The 19025-nt window shown below is 39.1% G+C and overlaps 1 protein-coding gene across 1 annotated transcript in view; it reads right to left on the bottom strand.

The window, feature by feature from the left end:
- The window catches only part of FAT3 (FAT atypical cadherin 3), a 362856-nt gene that overhangs the window by 135403 nt on the left and 208428 nt on the right, over nt 1-19025 (bottom strand). The window contains exon 4 of the mRNA XM_075081104.1: nt 4948-5009. Coding sequence (XP_074937205.1) covers nt 4948-5009 — 62 coding nt within the window. The remainder of the gene's footprint in view (nt 1-4947; nt 5010-19025) is intronic.

The following is a 19025-nucleotide window of genomic DNA, read 5'->3' as shown; positions in this document are numbered from 1 at the left end:
TAAACCCCCTGTCCCCTGCAAACCATGGTCATAAATTTTCCAGCAGCAATTTCCCCTGTGATATTCCAGACCAAACTCCAAGTTAAATAAAGTGATAGTCCCTCCATCAAAATTCCTCTCACAATTGCAATTTCCCATTAAATGAGTGGAAATTTGAATTCTTTTTAGAAGGCTACAATTACAGCAGATTATTATGCTTCCCTCTAATTACTGCATATAAACACATGCCATGTAACAGTTTATTTTACCCTGTTAGTGTACTTACAGTAAATAGAAACCAATATGCTTCATTCAGCCCATGTATTTTGACACTCACATCAGATTTACCAATTTATCTTCATTACAACCCCTTGCACTGTTACTGACATCCTTCTCATAGATGCTCAAGCATCACAGCGGGAAGATTGATGAGGCTTGTATATACTGATTTGCAACAAAAGCAAGGCACTTGAGAGACACCGTTACTATTCTGATAGCACGAAGTTGGCTAAAAATTAGCTGCACTAAGCCAACACTCCGCTCCCACTTCTCCTCCTCATTAATTATGGTACATGACTCAGACCTTGAAAGGCTAAGGCTGTTGTAGCAGTATTTTTAAACCTATTGTCTCCAGTTGCTTTGTCACTCCTTCAAGAGATTTAAAGTTTTGACCATGCTTATTAGCAACTATTTTTATTCTTTAGAGAAGCTTTGAATAGACAAGTTTTCCACCATGACAAATGTTAAAAGAAAATTTCTGAATGAATCTACAGTGGTAAATTTAAACATAGTTTAGAGGAACAGAGATATGGATATAATTTTCAAAACTGGCTAAATGACTTAAGAGCCTGCACCACATGCACTCATCAAGGAGAGACTAAATAGCCTCTGCACTTTAAAAGCACCAAGTTATTATATACCCTTATCAGAAGGATGAAGAGGTCATCTCCTGTTACAGATAATTTATCCCTCCAATCACAGAATTTCAAAGGCTGTTGCTAGAACTGTACACTGAAGCCTGTAACTCTTCCGGCTCATTCTTTTGCTAAATACAGGTCTTGCTCCAGCAATTCACAGAAAACGGAACTCCTCAGCAGTGGGTGCATTTTTGTAGAGGCTTTCTGTGTTGGAGGCGTAAGTAACCCAGCATCTGCAACAGTGCATGCAGAAACCGCTCAGGGTGAGAAAGCATGCACTCAGATCCACTTCCCAGGCTGAAGGCGCAAGTCAATGAACTGTACCCTGGATTCAACAACCCTCTCCTATCAAGCTGCACGTGTACACTGGAAAGCAGATGCGGAATTATTCATATTCTGGACATTTCAGAATCAGCTGACACAACACAAGGATGCGGACCCTACATGAAATGGTTTCATTTTTACACACCTTATTGGACCTCCATCACTCCAGCAGCTGTTTGCATAAAATCACATAGCAAAAGCACTAGTTTGTTAAGTTGTCAGACCAGAATTAGGAGGCATCTACAAAAATATGGGCAGAAAAACCAGCCAGACTATTTTATGTGTTTTTCCATAGCTCAAACTCCACTAATATTCTCTACTTCTAGCTTCTTCTTTTTAGTAAATTAATATAATATCAGAGCAAATAGAGTTAAGTGTTAACATAGAAATTATTAGAAGGCAACACATACCCAGAAGAAGAAGGAAGTAAAAGAAGGAAAGAAGAAGAGGATGATGTGTCCAATTATTGGAGGAGAATAAGGACAGATCACCTGAAACCTGCACCTCACTTCGAAATACGTTGCTATTTTCATTTTCTTGCAAAGCAAGCAGGTAACTCTCAGAATTACCTTTCTTGTTTCAGATGGATATTTAAATACTTCATCCGAACTACAGAATCTTTAAGAAATTGGTGAAATAGAACAAATGTTTTTGGCTTGCTTCATGTTAGGAAGTAATGTAATCGAGTGGTCATTTTCCTCCTATTTCAGGCAGAACCATTCCATTAGTAAAAATCCAGTAAAGCAAGAGACCATCCTGTATAAAATCCAGTGACATCCAATTTAAACCTAAGCAGAAAAGTTCTACCTGATAACAAGCACTGAATAAAACCTGCAGCCTTGCAAGACATTACAAATGTGTAAAAAAATAAAAGCCCTGAATTTGGGAGCTGGAAAAAAAGCTTAGCATTGACAATGCTACAATCAGTGAAAAACCTTGGAGAAAAAATACTTTTTTCCTCCTCCCAAAAAGGCCCAAACAACCCTCCCCCAACAACATCACCAAAAATGCCCAAAAATCTCATTATAAAGGGGATTCCATTTCTGACTTCCTCATGCATCATTTAACGCAGGGTCTAGACACGTTTCTGCACTTTGGCACATACTCTTTGGTAAGTGCAAGCCCTGTGACAGCAGGCTCTGTACCATTAAAAAAGTCACGCAGACACAGGTCCATACATCCAAAGAAGGTAATTAAAGGAGGAAGGAAGAAGAGATGCACAGCTGACCTAGGCTCAGAACTTACTTTGCAATACACTTCTTGTGTACTTACAAGGGGAGTCACTTAGATTCACCTTTCCTAAGCATGGCAGCCTTAAAAATACGCATCCAGTCCTCCGCTAGTAATTAAAGTTTCCTCTGATACAGCCAGGGACAGACAACTCCAGAAGAGCCACGCTAAGCCGTCACAGGCGGCTGTCTGGAGACGAGCACCGGCACCACACACAAGTACAATGACTAGCATCGGCCATCTTATTTCACTTCATTTTCCTAACAACTTTTGTGAAAGAGGTGGAAATACTGTTAGTAACGGAATTTGCTCAGTAAGTACTGGCTGGTATGGGTATAGTGTTCCCGTCAAATTCAGGTACAGAAAAGACAGGCTTGTTAAAAATAATTAAAAAGTTGTATCCAGAAAAGGTCTGTCAGTGCCTCACACATGCACTGGGCAAGGGGGAGCAAGGGTTGCCGGGTCAAGCACTAATCAGAGGCTTTCAAAGGGAGCCAAGTTTGCTCTCTTTTATACCAGACAGACTGCTGGAAGAAGGGTATGAAATGAAGCCGGAAGGGAAATACTGTACTACTGGGAGACCGCGGTTGTCTCAGCAATTAAGGCCTCCCCAGGGGGTTAATTACACACAGAGACAGCCAGGCATTTTAGAAAAGGTATTCTGAGTGTGCCACAAGAACGAGCACAGCTTGGCCAGCCTGGCTCTGGATCCCCAGCAGCTTATTTGCTCTGATCCCCAGGAATGCGCCTCCCAAGAGGAGGCAATGGTCAATGTTTCATCAGCAGCTCAAAGGGTTGATTTGACCATCAGGGCCGTGTCCCCACCAGAGTCTGATTCCCTTTCCTGCACACCGCTCCCAGATGGGTTTTACAACAATGTGGCCCTCTCTCCACTTCTCCAGGACACCCCACTCAGGTGTTTCTCTTCTCCGTAGCCTGCCCTCCACTTCACTCCCCATTCACAAGCCTTGGAGCACCCCACGACACCAATTTCCTTCTAGTGCATCTTCAGTCCTCAAAATCGTGCAGACGGTTATTTTTCCAAACAAGATAAAATTCAGAGGAAGGAATATATTAACTTCTATTGATGACTAAATCCTAATTCCTATAAGTAATTATTTTTTCTTTTTGCTATTAATAGTAAGACTTCCCCATCTGTATGGGAATCCTCTGGCAAATGTGAATTTGGCATGTTTCACTGAGGTCTCTGAGGCAAACACATAAATGCAAAAGAGACTTACAGACCTAAGATTCTCATCAATAGATATATTTCAAAATCAATGCCAATTTCATTCAGTTTGCAGTATTTTCTGACAGTATAAACTGGAAAGCTTGCAATTATTGGAACACATGATTACTTAACTAACTTTCCGACTTAATAAATCCTAAAAAGGGGAAAATCCTTTCATTTCCCTCCATTTATTTATGTCCTCGATTGTGTAAGAATCTACAGTGAATCATCAAGAAAAAAAAAAACCAAACTTGTACAGTAATAAATTAACCCTTCTCTCCCATGTTCTGCACTAACTAAAATGATTTGGGATTTCTAACAAATAAAAATAACCATGGAATGTGCAAAAGTATATTTTACTACATTTTGCTGCCAGATAGTGATTGCATTGGGAACTACTTTGTCCAGATGTTTTTCAACTTGTATGGATTTCAGGAGAATTTCCTAAAAGACATAGTAGGAATGATTCATAATGTGGGACAATATGGTTCCTTTTTACTTATACAGACAAGAATCAACAACTCCTTATTCCACAAGTAGACAAGAGAACAGAGTCAAGGATCTTCTACCCAGAGAAAAAAAAAAAAACACAGCATGGCATTATGAAAGAAAGCACGTGGTAAAACCAGTAGTTTACAAGTATATCACTCCATATCCAACATACGTGAGCTACTTATGAAGTGAAACATTCACCTAAGGGTCAAAGGAATGGTTTAGACACTCTTTTTAGAGGACAATTTATAATTTGAAAATTGTCGTTGATAGTCCCAATAAGTAAAGCTAATAAATTATTCATTGATTCTGGTAATGCAGTGAATGTGAGCAAGGTCAAAGTTTGCTTTCATCCAAAAGAACAGTTTGTATGTCAGATCTGAGATCCAAAACTTTAAACATGTTTAACCTGAGAGACGGAAATTGTTGGCAGGGTTGGGGTAATTCCATCAATTTAAAAAAAAAAAAAAATTAAAAAATTTGCTCTGGATGTTCTAAACTTTTGTCACAAAATTTAAGGGATACAATAAAAGATTTAACTGAAGCAGATTAGAGGTGGAAAACAAGTGTTGTGCATATCTGTTCAAATTTTCCCTGTGCTTGTGTATTGCAATATGTATTATTTCTTCCGTATAATCAGGCAACTCCCAGCTTTGTGTGAGACTGTCATGCACTGAGAGAAGGAAGAATACCTCTCTCCTGGAACGGCAAGAAGTGGTTTTAAACTACAAAAATCAGTTAACCTTTCAACATATATTTTCCACTTAATCTTACCTCCAAAAAATGCTCTGCTTGCTGTTCCCGATCCAATTTTCTTGATGTTGTTGTAATCAGACCTGTGAAAAAAGGATGGTATTTGATTGTCAATATCCGTTGAAAAATATATGTCTCTGTCGACCAGAAGAAATAAATTCATTTTTCAAACACTCAAAGGGAAAAGATCTATTTGAAGCTATATCAGACACAGATTTCTTGACATCTGTCAAGCATTTTCTTTCTCAGTGCAGCCATTATGACTTTCTGACTAACAATGAATCTTTAAAGAAAAATGCTGTAAGAAAAGTAACTGAAAAAGTTAGCTGTGTATCTACAGTTAACATGCTACACTTATCACAGTGAATAAAAAACTTACTAAAGAATCACTATTTTTCTTATGATTAAGTGCTTCAGTGAATCATTTGCATTTGACTGAAATCCTTCTGTAGAAAGCCTCATTAAAAATTTCAGAGTTCTCAAACAATTAATGGGATAGAATGCTGATTACTTCCATGCCAAGAATACTTGACAAAGAAGGTTATTTCTGTAATAACTACTTGTATACATAATGATTTCCAAATGTAATCATTCTAATGCATTAAAGGTTTTGTACTACAATTTCATCAATTTGTTCCATGCTCAAATTGAGTCTTTAAAATAAAGTACCCTTTTACATGAGGATGATCAAGATATCTTTTTTTAAAGCAATGTACTTTCACAAATGATTAACCTCTTGTGTGATTTATACCAAGAAAAGAAAATGAAACACTTCTAAAATTCCCTCAAGAAGTGATGTGTATCTTCTATGAACATAGCTTAGTTTTTTATTTTGTTCTCACTAGAGATTTAAAGGGCAGATTTGAGTTTTCCCTCATAGAAAACATTTCTTTGGATAGGAAAATGCATCATGTGTCTGTGCTGTGATAGTTTCTGATGAGCATAAAGGGACCAGCTTTTCCTAGAGATAAAGCTGTTTTTGGAGACAATGCCAGTGGACAAAGTCACTCTCAGGAATTCCTCATCTCTAAGATTACTAAGGAAGACAAGAAAATAAATACTCCTTGGATTACCTGTTACACTTATTTATTTAATCAAACCAGCCAAACATCTAAACACAAATCCATGATGATCCTCAATTCTTCAAAAACACCTGTCAGCAACATCTTACATCTACATAACACCTCCAGTCCCAGAAAGCTTCTACAGCTACAGCTCCTCATACACTGTCACCTTCTCCTTGGAGGAAACACTTTACCTATTTTGGTGAGAAGGGGTGAAATACTACTTGAAGTAATGGGATGAAATGAACAAAGGAAAAGTCCACTCTGCTTCCAGTATTTCAGACTCATTACAAGATATATTAGACCACAGAAACTGCATGCAAGGGGAGGTCACAGAAACCAGAGTGGATCATTGCAATTACATGGAAGAATCTGGTGCTCGCAAAAGGCTGAAAAACCAAAACAACTGGTATTGCCTGCATCGAGCAATTTTAAGTATTCAAAACAGTTACACCATATGGGAGACATCTACTCACTGCATGAGTTTAAACAGACATGACAGCACAGACAACAAATTGGTGTCATTCACACAAGATCCCCCCACGTCTAGAGAGGATACAAAGATACAGGGAAGAAATTCCTAATTATGAAAGAAGTTCAGACCCAATAAATTGATAAAGTAGAAATTTCAAATTTGAAATATCCCTGTTCACCACATGCATGGTCACTATGAATATTTAGCAAGCACAATCTAACCATGGTAAGGAATATGCTCATTTTTATATAATCTTCCACTTGCTTTCTTCCTAATGTGCCACTATGATCTCCACCTACTTTCTTCTTAAACAAGAAATGTCTAGCTGCAAATTATACATCTCTGTCCCCATCATCATCTTCAGGCAGATGAATTCACATTCCTTTTGAAGACCAAGAGCTAACATCTGAAACTGAGTATCACTAACTCTCAGAATAAACAGTATTTGTCTTTCGTTGGTAAAACTAAAACTACTACTACTACTACTACTGCTACTGCTCCTCCTCACAAAAATACTGTTATTACTAAAGGGTTTTGCGTTTTGCTTTTCCGTTTTTCAAAGTAGAGCCTTTTGGACTGCAATAATGGTCAGAGTGCCTTCAGACCTGAATTTCCTTCTAAAAGAGGTATATGAACATATGGCAAGTCTCTACAACAGAACTGCCTATATTTTAAATATATCAGATCTTAACAGATTTAGCACCCAGACTTAACAGCCGATCCTAAAGGGCAGGTAACCAGACCATCACTGTCAATTCCGCAGACCTGATGATGTAGCATGGTCTAGCACAACTAGTTGTTTTTGCTTTAAAGAGAGCTCTACATACAACTGCCAGTTCTGAGCAGTTTCATTAGGCTATTATAATACACTATAGAAATAATTGGTCATTTGTGTGTGCAGTCATGGGGCCTGTAGTTTCCATTCCCGACCTCTGAGGAACTCTCCCATCTGACACTTGGAGACATTGCAGTCTCCAGGCTGCTCACTTCCACATACATTCCTGAAGTCATGGATAGATCACACTACAAAAGACTACTGTTTAAAATGTGACTATACATAGAATCAGGTCTCAACTACTTGATGTTATTATTTATTTAATTATGGTCACATATTAGTATGGATGTGAATCTGGTCCTTTCAGATGATAAAACTGTATTTCAAGGAGTTCTGTTTAAGACCAATCATCAGAAATGAAAACAAGAAATATATTCCAGTTATGTCTAAGACTACCCACAGCTTTACCACTCCAGTCTCAAAGAAATTAATTTCATAGGTTTTATAAAAACCTTGCTGTATTCCTCTCTCCTGTACTAAGTACTCCATGCCACAGATACATAATAAGAGTAATATTTAGCAGGATGTAGAATTTTTGACATACAGGGACAACTGAGAGAAACTTGGCTTTGCACAAGACAATATATCCCAGTTTTATATCTTCTTTAAGTGTATTGAATCATCATACTTCGTTACGGTGTAAAGGCATTATCTTAAGAAAATAACTCACAGAGAAAAATAAACCCAAAGAAATGATATTAGGCTGCACTGCTGGTTATGATATAAAATCACAAGGGGACAATGATATAAAATGACCCTTTCTTTTTTACCATCTTCAGTATGTGCCATAGCTCTTCTAGACACAGCCATTTGGACAACTGTCCAAAGCCAACTGGGAAATATAGCAGGTATTTCTCACAAAATAGTCAAAACCACTAACATTCTTCAAAAGTCATAGCACACCTCTCAAACAGTCTCTCTCAAATTTCCAGGGAAACATCATGGTCGTGCTAAGGGCAGGAGCTATTTATAACCGTGATGATTCTTTAAGAGCATCCATGAAAGTAAAGAGGAAAACTGGATCAGATAGAAATCATATTTACAACAAAAACATCAGCTCACAAGCAAGGTTATGTGATTCTGTTCCCAGAATTTCATATATTTTCTTTGACTTCCTGAGTTAAAACACCTCTCTGTGCATCCTGACACATCCGTTCCTCAGGCTGTATAAATGAACTGTTTTGTGAAACTCCAAAACATTGCTTGACCCAATATTTCAGCTTAGAGATAACTATATGTTCTTCTATAACTTGCTTTTCTACAATACCTGTTCCTTTTGCTACTGTAGTACTTTCCCACCCTAATAAATTAACAGTTGTTGTTATTTTCTCGTTACAGAGTTTGGAAATGCTGGAAGGTGAACAAGCTCACCCCACAAAGCATGTCCCATTATACTGCAGGACATGGTGACAAGTCCCAGCTGGCACCAACTGGGGAACATCCTTCCAACCCCTCATTGTACACTGGATAGGATCATCATCCGCTCCTGCATCATTCTCCTCTGAAAGAAAACTCAGCATGTGGACAGAGAAGAAATAGCAGTGTCCTTCACCTCATCACCCTGTTATCTGGATGGGGAAAAAGGAGATTTGGGGTGGGCAACAAGGCAGACCTGCCTTACAGCTTAGGTGCAGCCATAATGACACAGAAGAGAGGACAGGCCCAACACTAAGAAATCCTGACACTTTAACCAACACATCAGCCTATACAATCATCAGCCAATGCGTCATCCTGGAAACTATTCACCAGTTATTAGGGCTCAGACGTGCGATCAAGGCATTTGGACAACACAGCACTGAGGCTTGGGATAACGCTTTAGGCACATCGCGCATGCAAAATGAAAAAAGTTCAGTGAAAGAGATCAAAACACAATGAGTTACTTCGCATTTGCAAGGAATGAAGCATGCAGTTCCTAGAGCGCAAGTGAGGAAATGTAACTCATTAGCAAACAGTAACTTGATCATAGGTCTGATGTCTTAGAATTAATACCAGGTATGTGTGTATGTGTGTGTGCCTGTGTCTGTGTCTGTGTCTGTGTCTGTATATAGATCATTGAAGATGACAAAAAATCAGGACTAGTTATGGATTCCACAAAATGACTAAAGCTTTATAATTTTTTTTTTTGGTAGAAAACTGCATCTTTATTAATAATAAAGTGAGCAAGCCTGAAAGAGGGAGCAGCAGCTTGTTGGTTCTGTTGTGTCAGCTTCAGTGTGCTTTGTTGTTCAAAAGTGATACAAAGTTTTGTCTCAAAGTGAGTCTTTTGTGATATATTGTATTTTTCTGAACAGTAAATGTCTATATCCGAGGAATACTCAAAAGTGCACATCGCTCTCTGATGAGATGCAGGTAATAAGTTCAATCCAGCGCAATTCTACTGCAATCAAAGAAGCTCTGTAAATTTATGCTAGCTAAGAACCTCTTTCATATGAATGTAATCTTTGCATTTTTATTTTTAGTCAATAATACATGAAAAAGCACAGAAAATTATTAATTTATTTAACATAAACAAAGCAAGGCAAACAAATTTATATTCAAACATAATTTGAGGCCAACATCTTTTATTTCAAGAAGTCCAGTAACTATGTTGCATTTGAATATTTAAATTATTCCTTCCTTAGGAGGTTGTGATACTGCCACGCAATCCTATCGGAGCTCCAAAATTCAATTTCAATTCTGACATTTTTGCCAATATTTATCAAAGTTTGTTTTGTACACTACTGGAAATATAATTTATAGGATGGCCTAAAGCTAATAGACAGAGATGGTTATGTTTATGGGTTTGTAATTTTTAACTTGAGAAGAAATGTGGAATAATATGCAAGCAAGGTGAGAATCTTGAGAAACATGGACAGAGTAAAAGCAAATAGCAACTTTCAAATCTCAGGTGAATTTGATGCTGATCAAAGTGAAGGTGACAACCGAAGATGGGAGAAATAATGTCAAAACTCCATAGCTCAAACTGTCATCTGAGGATGATGTATTTATTTGACAACACTATTTTATTAATTCCATAAATTATCAGCCAGTCAGCCAGAGTAAACTATGCACATAAGCCTTAATTTATATGTTGGAAAAGTTAAGTGTTTCTTTGTTTTCTCAACACTTTCTGTTCTGCAAAACTCAAAGCATTCACTACCTCTGTTCCTGTAGTCAGAAAGGGTGATGGCACCTGGACAGACGGGAACCTGCCTGCCAACTCTGCCTTCAATGCTTTAATTAGAGCAGCCATTTGCCAATTAGGATTTTCCACTGAATAATCCACGCTCTGCCTTCAGTTAGCTCTCTTGTTTAACAGAAGGGTCCCCACATAAATAAAACCTCTGCATGTCTGGGTGCTTAAGTTGATAGATCATGCTATAGAAATACATACAAATATAGTGTCTATAGTAAAATATTTGAGTATGTATATGTATGTGTACGACATTTTACATATACCCGATTAGGTGAATGTTAAAAATTATCCTAAAATATCTATATTTAGCTCTGAGGATTACCAATGTTCATTCTTTCAGTATAAATGCATTATTTGAAATATTTGTGTTAGGGACAAGTTAAGTCATGGATTTAGAGAGCCACAGAAGAAAAATTCACCAAGGGCTGTTAAATGCAAAGGCTATGGCAGAGGAAATTTCTAAGCGCTGAATAGCTTGAACAATAGTACACAGAGGGAAACACTGCTGTGGGTTTGCTTCTTATGATGCTTATTCTCTACACATCCAGATCAGCCCACGGCTGTAGGTGTGATAGTGAACTAAACTGACCTTTGGCTTAGAAGAAATTCACATATTTTTCGATACTATGGCACTTAGGGACCAAAAATCATTTTGCCACAGGCTATTTCTAACACAGATTGAAATTCCCTAATATGGCTATGAAGCCAAGGAGAGTTCAATACCCTTCTACTTAGGAAATTAAATTATTTTCCATCAACCTGTGGACGGATAACCTTACCTGAGCTGTTTCCTGAAGTAATGCTTAAAAGATAACAGAACCTGGTATGGAAAGACAGCATGTTTTACAGTTGTCTCTGGAAATGCTGCAAATTTTATGGTATAAAGAATAAATTTTTTAAAAAGTGAAAATTTAAAGAACTCTTATTAATTTCTCATTTCCAAACTTTGTTTAGGTGAAATAGGAAAAAAGCATGAGACAGTAACAAGCAGGCTAAAGTAAAAGAAGCCCAATACATTCCTCTGTTTTAAGCCAAAGGCTGAGTGTCTTCATAGAGGTAGGAAGGTGAGTAGGAAAGCAACATCTTCCCCTTCCCTGGAAAAAGAGTAACAGGATGCAATTTTCTGCATTTTTTACTGTCCATTACTAAATAATCTTTTTTTTTTTTCTGTTATGTATATTCATAAAACCCATGTCATTAAAAAAATACAAGTTTGGGATAGGTTAGAAGTATGACTAGGGATTTTGGGTTATTACGCAGGGTTTCATTGAAACCTCAGAATATACTGCCTGGCTGCAAGTCACAGCAGGACATGCTTTACACCCTCTCCACCCACAGTGTTAGGGTCTCTGACCAGGACAGCCAGGCAGCACAGGACCATATATGTCAGGGCTTATACTTCACATTCACACAGAGATGGTCTGTATGGATTAGCCGAGGTCTTGTCTCAAAGCTTTCTAGTCTCTGGTTGCTGGGGGAAACTTTCTCCTCATTAAGATATCAATCCTCATCTTCAAAGAAAACGATTTTGAAACGGAAACAAGAATATAAAATTAGAGAGCTTTCTCGGCAGAGTTACTGTGCCCCACGAGATGCTCTGAACATCCTGCAACACTGATGCTTTCTCATCACAGTCCAAAGCAGATGCGGTTCCCAATCTCCCTTTCTCAACTACTGTAAGGAACAAGGATACAGAAAGGAAACCACATGAACATATCAAAGGAAACATTCTGTAGAGTTACCCTTGAAAGCTCTGCTTGGGGAGAAAAATGCCTTGGGATTATTTGCTGAAAATACAGGCCTTTTAACCCAACAAGTTAAACAGACAAAAGGAATAAGTAAAACAAACATGGCTTTTCCAAAAATGTTCCATAAATTCAGTGACTGGTTAAACACACTGCTCGTTCACCAGAGCCCCTAGGCTGAATTTGCAGAAATTCATATGGGAATGTATGGATTTACTGATGAGTTTACTACAAATCTCAAATATTTATTAACAGTACACACAAAGGTATGAACACAGCCTTTCCACACACATACTGAACACAGAAAAGACTACACAGCTGTTCAGAAATACAGCCATCAGGTGTCAACTGTCCCACTACCATTTGAAAGTAAATTTAGGACTTCAGATGAAAAAAAAAAGGCAGCCACAATAAATAGCATTAGGATTTTCCGCCATATATTCAGGAAAGTAAAACCATCGCCTATTCCTAACCACTGAAATGTCGAAATGAATAGCAATAACCAGGGTAATTTTATTACCCACAGGCAGTGAGAGGCATTGTAAACACTCTAACAGCACATTCATCTCCTGCAATAAATTAGGGATCGACAAAATGAAATTGAATTTCAAAGATAAATGATAGAAAACGATGTACATTTTACTTGGAGATGTAAACAAACATATCATTTTATATAATTACACATGTAAACCTGCAATTTAGAAAGACTGTATTCTGATCTAAATGAATGATACTTCATTGAACAACAAAGACAACCCACCAGGCGAGCCAGTGCAATTATGTGGAGGACTGCTGCCTTATTGTTTTTCCTGAGGTGACAATGAGAGTGAAAAGACCTCTTTGAAACAAGCTAGGTATAAAAAATGATTGCTTTTAAAAACAGTTACGTTTTCTAATGTGTGGTTATGTCTGGAAAAAAAAAAAAAAAAAAAGGAAAAGCTGAAGCAAAACCTTTTTATTCCACTTTGGTTGTCCCTTCTGTCTCTTGTTAGAGTTCCCTCAGCTTATTGCTGAAAATATCAAAACTCTGCACAAAATGCACAGCAAACATTTACTTCAATGAAGAATTTGGATTATGCTTTCCTTTAAAGGCAGATTATAGCTTTTTCTGTTCCTAAAATCTGTTTAAAATGACAATATGGTGTGCCAGTCTGTTCAGCCTGGTGGAACAGGGGACTCAGAGGGACTCCCTTTCATCCCTTCAAAACTCAGCCAGCGCAGTCCTCAGCAACTGCAGGCAAATTCATTACTCTCCTAAGTATTTACCTCCATTTTAAAAGTGGGCAGGTTTGCTGTTCCCCATATTCCTCCTGGAAGGCTGTCTGGGAACACGACCGCATGGTTGAAAGCCACTGATTTCCAGACAGACTGTTTATGAGAAATTTGCACTTTCATTTTGGTCAGCTAAACAAGTCAAGCCCCTTTGGCTTCCTCTCACTTACAGATTTGCCATTGCTCTTCTTGAGCTGCAGTTCCAACCCTTGCCCCTCCTAAGTCTGATACATGGAGGCTGGACACTGCGCTCCAGATAACATCTACACAGCCTGGCTAAAGCAGCCTAACTACTGCCTCCAGTGGATGCACGTCTAGCAGAGAGCAGCAATCTTGTTATTAGTCCCCAAAATGCACTGTCTCATTTACTCTGCTAATGAATTTCTACTCTTTGAATCCTAAGGGATCCTTTATTTCCTCTTTTTTTCCCCAACCTCTCCTGTTTGGATGATGCCTGCTAACTCTGGATCATAGAAAACTCCCACTTTTGAAGCCAGCATCATTGAAGAAACCACCGAAAAAGTTATTTTGTCTAGCCAGTACTTGAAATAACCTGTTAATGTGTGCCCTTCTGCATCCAAATTCCTCTTTCAAGACTCATTATTTTTACTTTATCTTTAGCCAGACCTATATGCACATACCAATTCGACTATTAATCTCCATGTCCTCACACCTCATAAATTCTGCGGTACAACCCTATCAACTGCATCACTGAAGTCCATGTAGATGGTACACAGAACATTCCTTAGAACATCATTTATCTTATCAACAACATCAAGATAGGCTGATACGATTACTTCTGGTAAACCCATGAGCACTTTTACCCCATTTGCTATTTATTTCCATGTTTTTAATTATACTGTCTTCCAAATATGTTTGAAAGCCTTGCAGATGACAGAGGTCAGACACAGTTCTGCGACAGCAAGGATTATGTCTTCACCCTGTCTTCCTGCTCTTTACCACTGACATTTTATTTGTTATCTCCCAACTGTATGGTTCAAATCCCAGATTTGATAATACCCCTCAACGGTTACTTGCTACAGGAGTTCACTTTAAGGTGCCAGTTCTTTCACATTTCTGGAGTGGAGATTATCAGAGTTATTCTTATTTGCTAAGAGAGTGGTGGCAGTAAACTGGGTTTGGACAGGAAGATGCCAAACCCCAAGTAGCTCTGGACAGCTGGACACAGTTTGAAAACTGTCCTGTGACAAACCACAGTCACGACCTGATTGTGGTCGCTTTGGACAATAAAATAATCCTAGGCATCTCAGTGAAGTGCCTGAACTCAGGTGAGATGAAGCTAGTGCTTGAACTGCAACCCCCAAAAGCCTCCCCTCAAGAACAATCCCTCAGGGACAGGGCAGTGGAGCCACCATCAAACACACAGAGTCTACAATCCACAGCTACAATTTTTAAATGAACAGACTGAGAATACTCAAAGCGCCCAATCTGCTCTGGCTCCTCCAGAACAACTAAAGGACAATTTGTCCACACTGTCATTGTAGCCTGAGTCATCTCTGAGGGCTGCAATGCTCTGAAACAACTGAACAAATACCCTTGAGGGACTGCCATGCAGAGACTTAGTTCTCCTAAAACGCTTCACATGAAAGTTCACAGTTTGTGGGAAAAGAAGGTTTTCTAGTTCAAATCCTTTATTTAGGCTTAAATGAATACATAAGAATAGAAATAGCATTCATATCTTCTTTTGGTTTCTTCCCTTAGAAAATGCAGTGCTGCCTAAAAACGTAATTGTTAATACGATGCCTCAGCACAGTTTTAACATGCCCCTGAATTGCTTTCATTTTCAGGGAAAAATTACAGAAATCTATTTGGGTTATAATTAGCGTACAATTATTACTGACAGGAATAGCTATAAATATATATAACTGGTGGCTAGCTTAGTAACCAGCACAGATAATAATTATACAATTTTCTTTAATTTTTTTGTGCACAAAGGCCTCATAATTCTGCAAATGCGACAACTGAGCCTAACTAGATTCTGGTTATAATTTATGCTAATTAATTTCACTGTTTTCAAAAAAGAAGACTTATATAACATCCGCGGCAGGGGAAGGTGGTGCCACTTTCAGTGGAAAGGGGCTATACAAATACTCTGCACCTTGGGACTGAATACATCATGAATTCTTGTTCAATCTCTCTCTCTCTGGCATATTATGATGTAATAACAAAGGAAGGGAAAAAATAATAAAAACGCCTCCAATGTATGCTTTTGTCTAACATATGCATAGGTCACAGCATGATGAAGTCCTGGTATTTTCCCTTCTCAATTGCGGAGGAGGTGTGGAGGGTGTGCAGGGCACAGCTGTCAGTTTTTCCTCCTAATCTAGACACCCTCATTACCTTTTAAAGAGGAGTGATTTTGCATTTTTCTACACGCACCCTCAACGGAGTGCTGTTCTTGACAATAGGAAAACAACCCAGCTTTTTTCCCAACTGTGCTCAAAAGAAAGGCGTTGATCCCTCATTACCAGCAATTGTCTTCAGCTCAGCAACGCCACAGCGCTGGGAGAGCGGCACCTTGTGCTAACTGCAGATTTCTCAGGCCAAGTCAATCTCATCTTCATCTCTAATAAAAAAAAATGATTCATCAGCGAGGTGACCTTCCTGATCCAGAGGCAGAACACTGAGCTGTGGAAAGAAACCTCATAGAAAAGATATATAGTCTTGTTTCATGACATGCAACTCACAGATAGACCTCAGCACTGTCAGGATCCACTGCCCTTCCCAAGGTGGTCTCCTGCCTAAGAAATCATACTGAGACACCTCTGCTTGGTTCCCAGCTCACCCTCTGCCTTGGTCTGTAACCTTACATGAGACGTTTTATGTCTCCATGCTTCATTTTCCCCTTCCATAAAACTGGGATAATTGATATCTTTCTTTCTGAAGTGCCTTGTGATCTATAAAGGAAAAAATGACTTGTGTAAAGGTAAGATACTATTATTAACTAACAATCTCATAAAGCTGAGCCATAACAGCACTAAGCATTTTCCTAAATTTATTGTTAAGTAAGTAAAGAAAATAATTTCTTTAAAGACTGAAATGAATTCCTTTGCTTTCTAGGGTTTTCCGCTTTATTTTATTTTATCTTTTTTTTTTTTTAATTTCTTTATGCAGGGATTTATTTAAATTGTTATCAATAGAAAAAATACAGTATAAGCTCTGACTCCCCACTTCAGTGGGTCAGCACATAACAAACGGCAAAAATGCGCAGTAAAACTAGAACCAGAGCAGTATCTGCTTTTCTCTGCAAAGCCAGTCCAGTACCTCAGACTTGCCAACAGCTGTCAGAGCAGAGGAGCAACAGAGTGGGTCCTGGGTACCAATAAATCTTTGGATGAGGAAAAGGAGCTGAATCAATTATTTGCAAAAAGCGCTGTCTTGCTTTGACACCAACTGACAGGTGGGATCCTCAGGGGGAGCTCTTTCCACAAGCACAGTAGATGGACTGGAGAGAGGGCAAGCAGACCCCACGTTCAGTTGCTCAGCCAGGGGTCTCAGCAGCACCCTAAGCACCGTACCTGCTGGCTGCTTTTAGATGATGGCACTGATTTATTTATTACTCCCAGAGTTACTGGCGAAGAACCCGACGGGATGAGGATAAGAATATAGAGGGGATGGAGGATTGAGGAGATGTACATTGGAGGAGGCTGTGAACGTGCATCAATCCCAGGAGAGAAGAGGTTGAAAGCAGCGTGCGTGTTAAGCAAATCTTTGCCACCAATGGGGCTGATGACAGAGGAGCAAGGGCTGGCCATCACCTAATGAATGAGGACGGAGACCCGCTACTACAAGGACTGCTTTTGGGACAGAAGATGCAGGAGCATCTAGGGGCTGTGGCAAGCTGCTGCTGGAGGTGCTGGAGCTGTAAGGACAAATACCACCACTTGTTTTTACTTTGTCCTGCCTGAAGCCCAACACTGCTGTTTTGACCCATCACTGCTGATATACTCCCTCTCCTGTTTCATCTTCTTTCTACTTTATACCTTCTCCTTTCAACCCCTGGTTAGTGCGCAGGTCCCCATATTCTACTTCTTGACCCTCTGAAGGCCCCGGATGATGATGTTCACCTACCTGAAAGAGGAATCTGTGTGCCTTGATCCAGCTCTTACCTGCAATTCTTTCCTGCCACAAAAATGGGGCTCTGAGGTCCTCCCAGACCTGCATGGCAGAACTATGAGCCCAAGGAGAAATTGAAGCTACTCCTCTATTCCTTCCTTAGTTGTCCCAACTGAGTAAATCAAGTGTCCTTAGCTACCTCCCTCTTGTTCAGATCCCTGTCAGAAATATGAAGATGGATATGGATGAAACAGGAAATGTTTGTGTGTGAAAGCACCAGAACAAAAACCAGTCACATTTATAAGAATGGCCCATATTGATAAACCAAGGAAATGATGGACAGCAGTCAAACAGGTTAACTCTGGGGAATGTGCTGTTTACGTCTGGGCAGAGGGTCTGATAAGGTCCCAGCAATGACAAATTGTCAGTAGAAGACCTGTGGTCTGGTAACAGGAGGAGGGCAACAAGTTTACAGCATGTCACATATGCTATCATCCTCAGAGAAAGGCAGATAGCCCTAAAGATATCCATAATGAGGAGATGAAGAAAGCAAGCAATGATTTAGAGACAGAAGTAAGCAAGATTATGATGCAAAGATAACTGTTGATTCCTAAATGTTTTGAGAGACCTGTCCAAAAGCCAGTTTCTTTTCAGTCAAGAAGAATGCAAGAGACACAGTGAGGACTTCAGTTTCCCACATGAGTCATCTGGACTACAGCACTTGGAAACACATTCCTTGGTGTGTAGGGTATGAGTGTAAGTAAAACCAACTTACAGAGCAAGTTAAATAAAATAAAATGCCCTTCTCCCTTCACAAGGTCTCACACTGAGTTTTGTTACACTAAACTGTGACACTCATATTTCAGCTAGTCTTAATCTAGGTGACTTCTCAGTAAAATGGATGCCACATTGAACCATCCTGCTGACACAAGCTGATGACAACCGTGAGGATAACACACCCACCCATTGTGAAACCTATTCTGTGCTAACCTATCATGGCTCAAAAGCTGGTTGTTATTGCACTATTGGATACAAAGGCTCTGAAGCAGAGTGGGATGCTTGGTGTGCTCATTTGCATCTCATTACCCAGCATGCTTTTCCTCCTCAGAGCTATTTTCATAGTGACATTGTTGTCCGAGCCCTGGGAACAAGTGGAAAGATTTGGTGACTTTGGATTCATGCAGTTCTTTTCTACTTGCTTTGCTCCCCCTTTATAATGAAAGGCTTTGCAAAGTGGTGAAAATGAATCAATTTTCCATTTTTAGGGCTGTATGGGTGGGGTTTGTTTTTTCAGTAGTGTAAGCTATCAGAATAACAAATGAGATTACAGAAATGTGAGCCTAATATTCCTCCCTACGAGGTGCTCAAGCATGAAGGTTTTGATTGGAGGGTAAGAAATGAGATTTAACTTTCTTCTGATTTAAGTTTCATTGGAACAAAGAACCTATTCCAGCAA

This window comes from Phalacrocorax aristotelis, chromosome 1, assembly GCF_949628215.1.
Source record: "Phalacrocorax aristotelis chromosome 1, bGulAri2.1, whole genome shotgun sequence".
NCBI classification, from domain to species: domain Eukaryota; kingdom Metazoa; phylum Chordata; class Aves; order Suliformes; family Phalacrocoracidae; genus Phalacrocorax; species Phalacrocorax aristotelis.
Note: the sequence above shows the minus strand (reverse complement) of the source record. Positions and strands in the feature narration are given on the sequence as shown.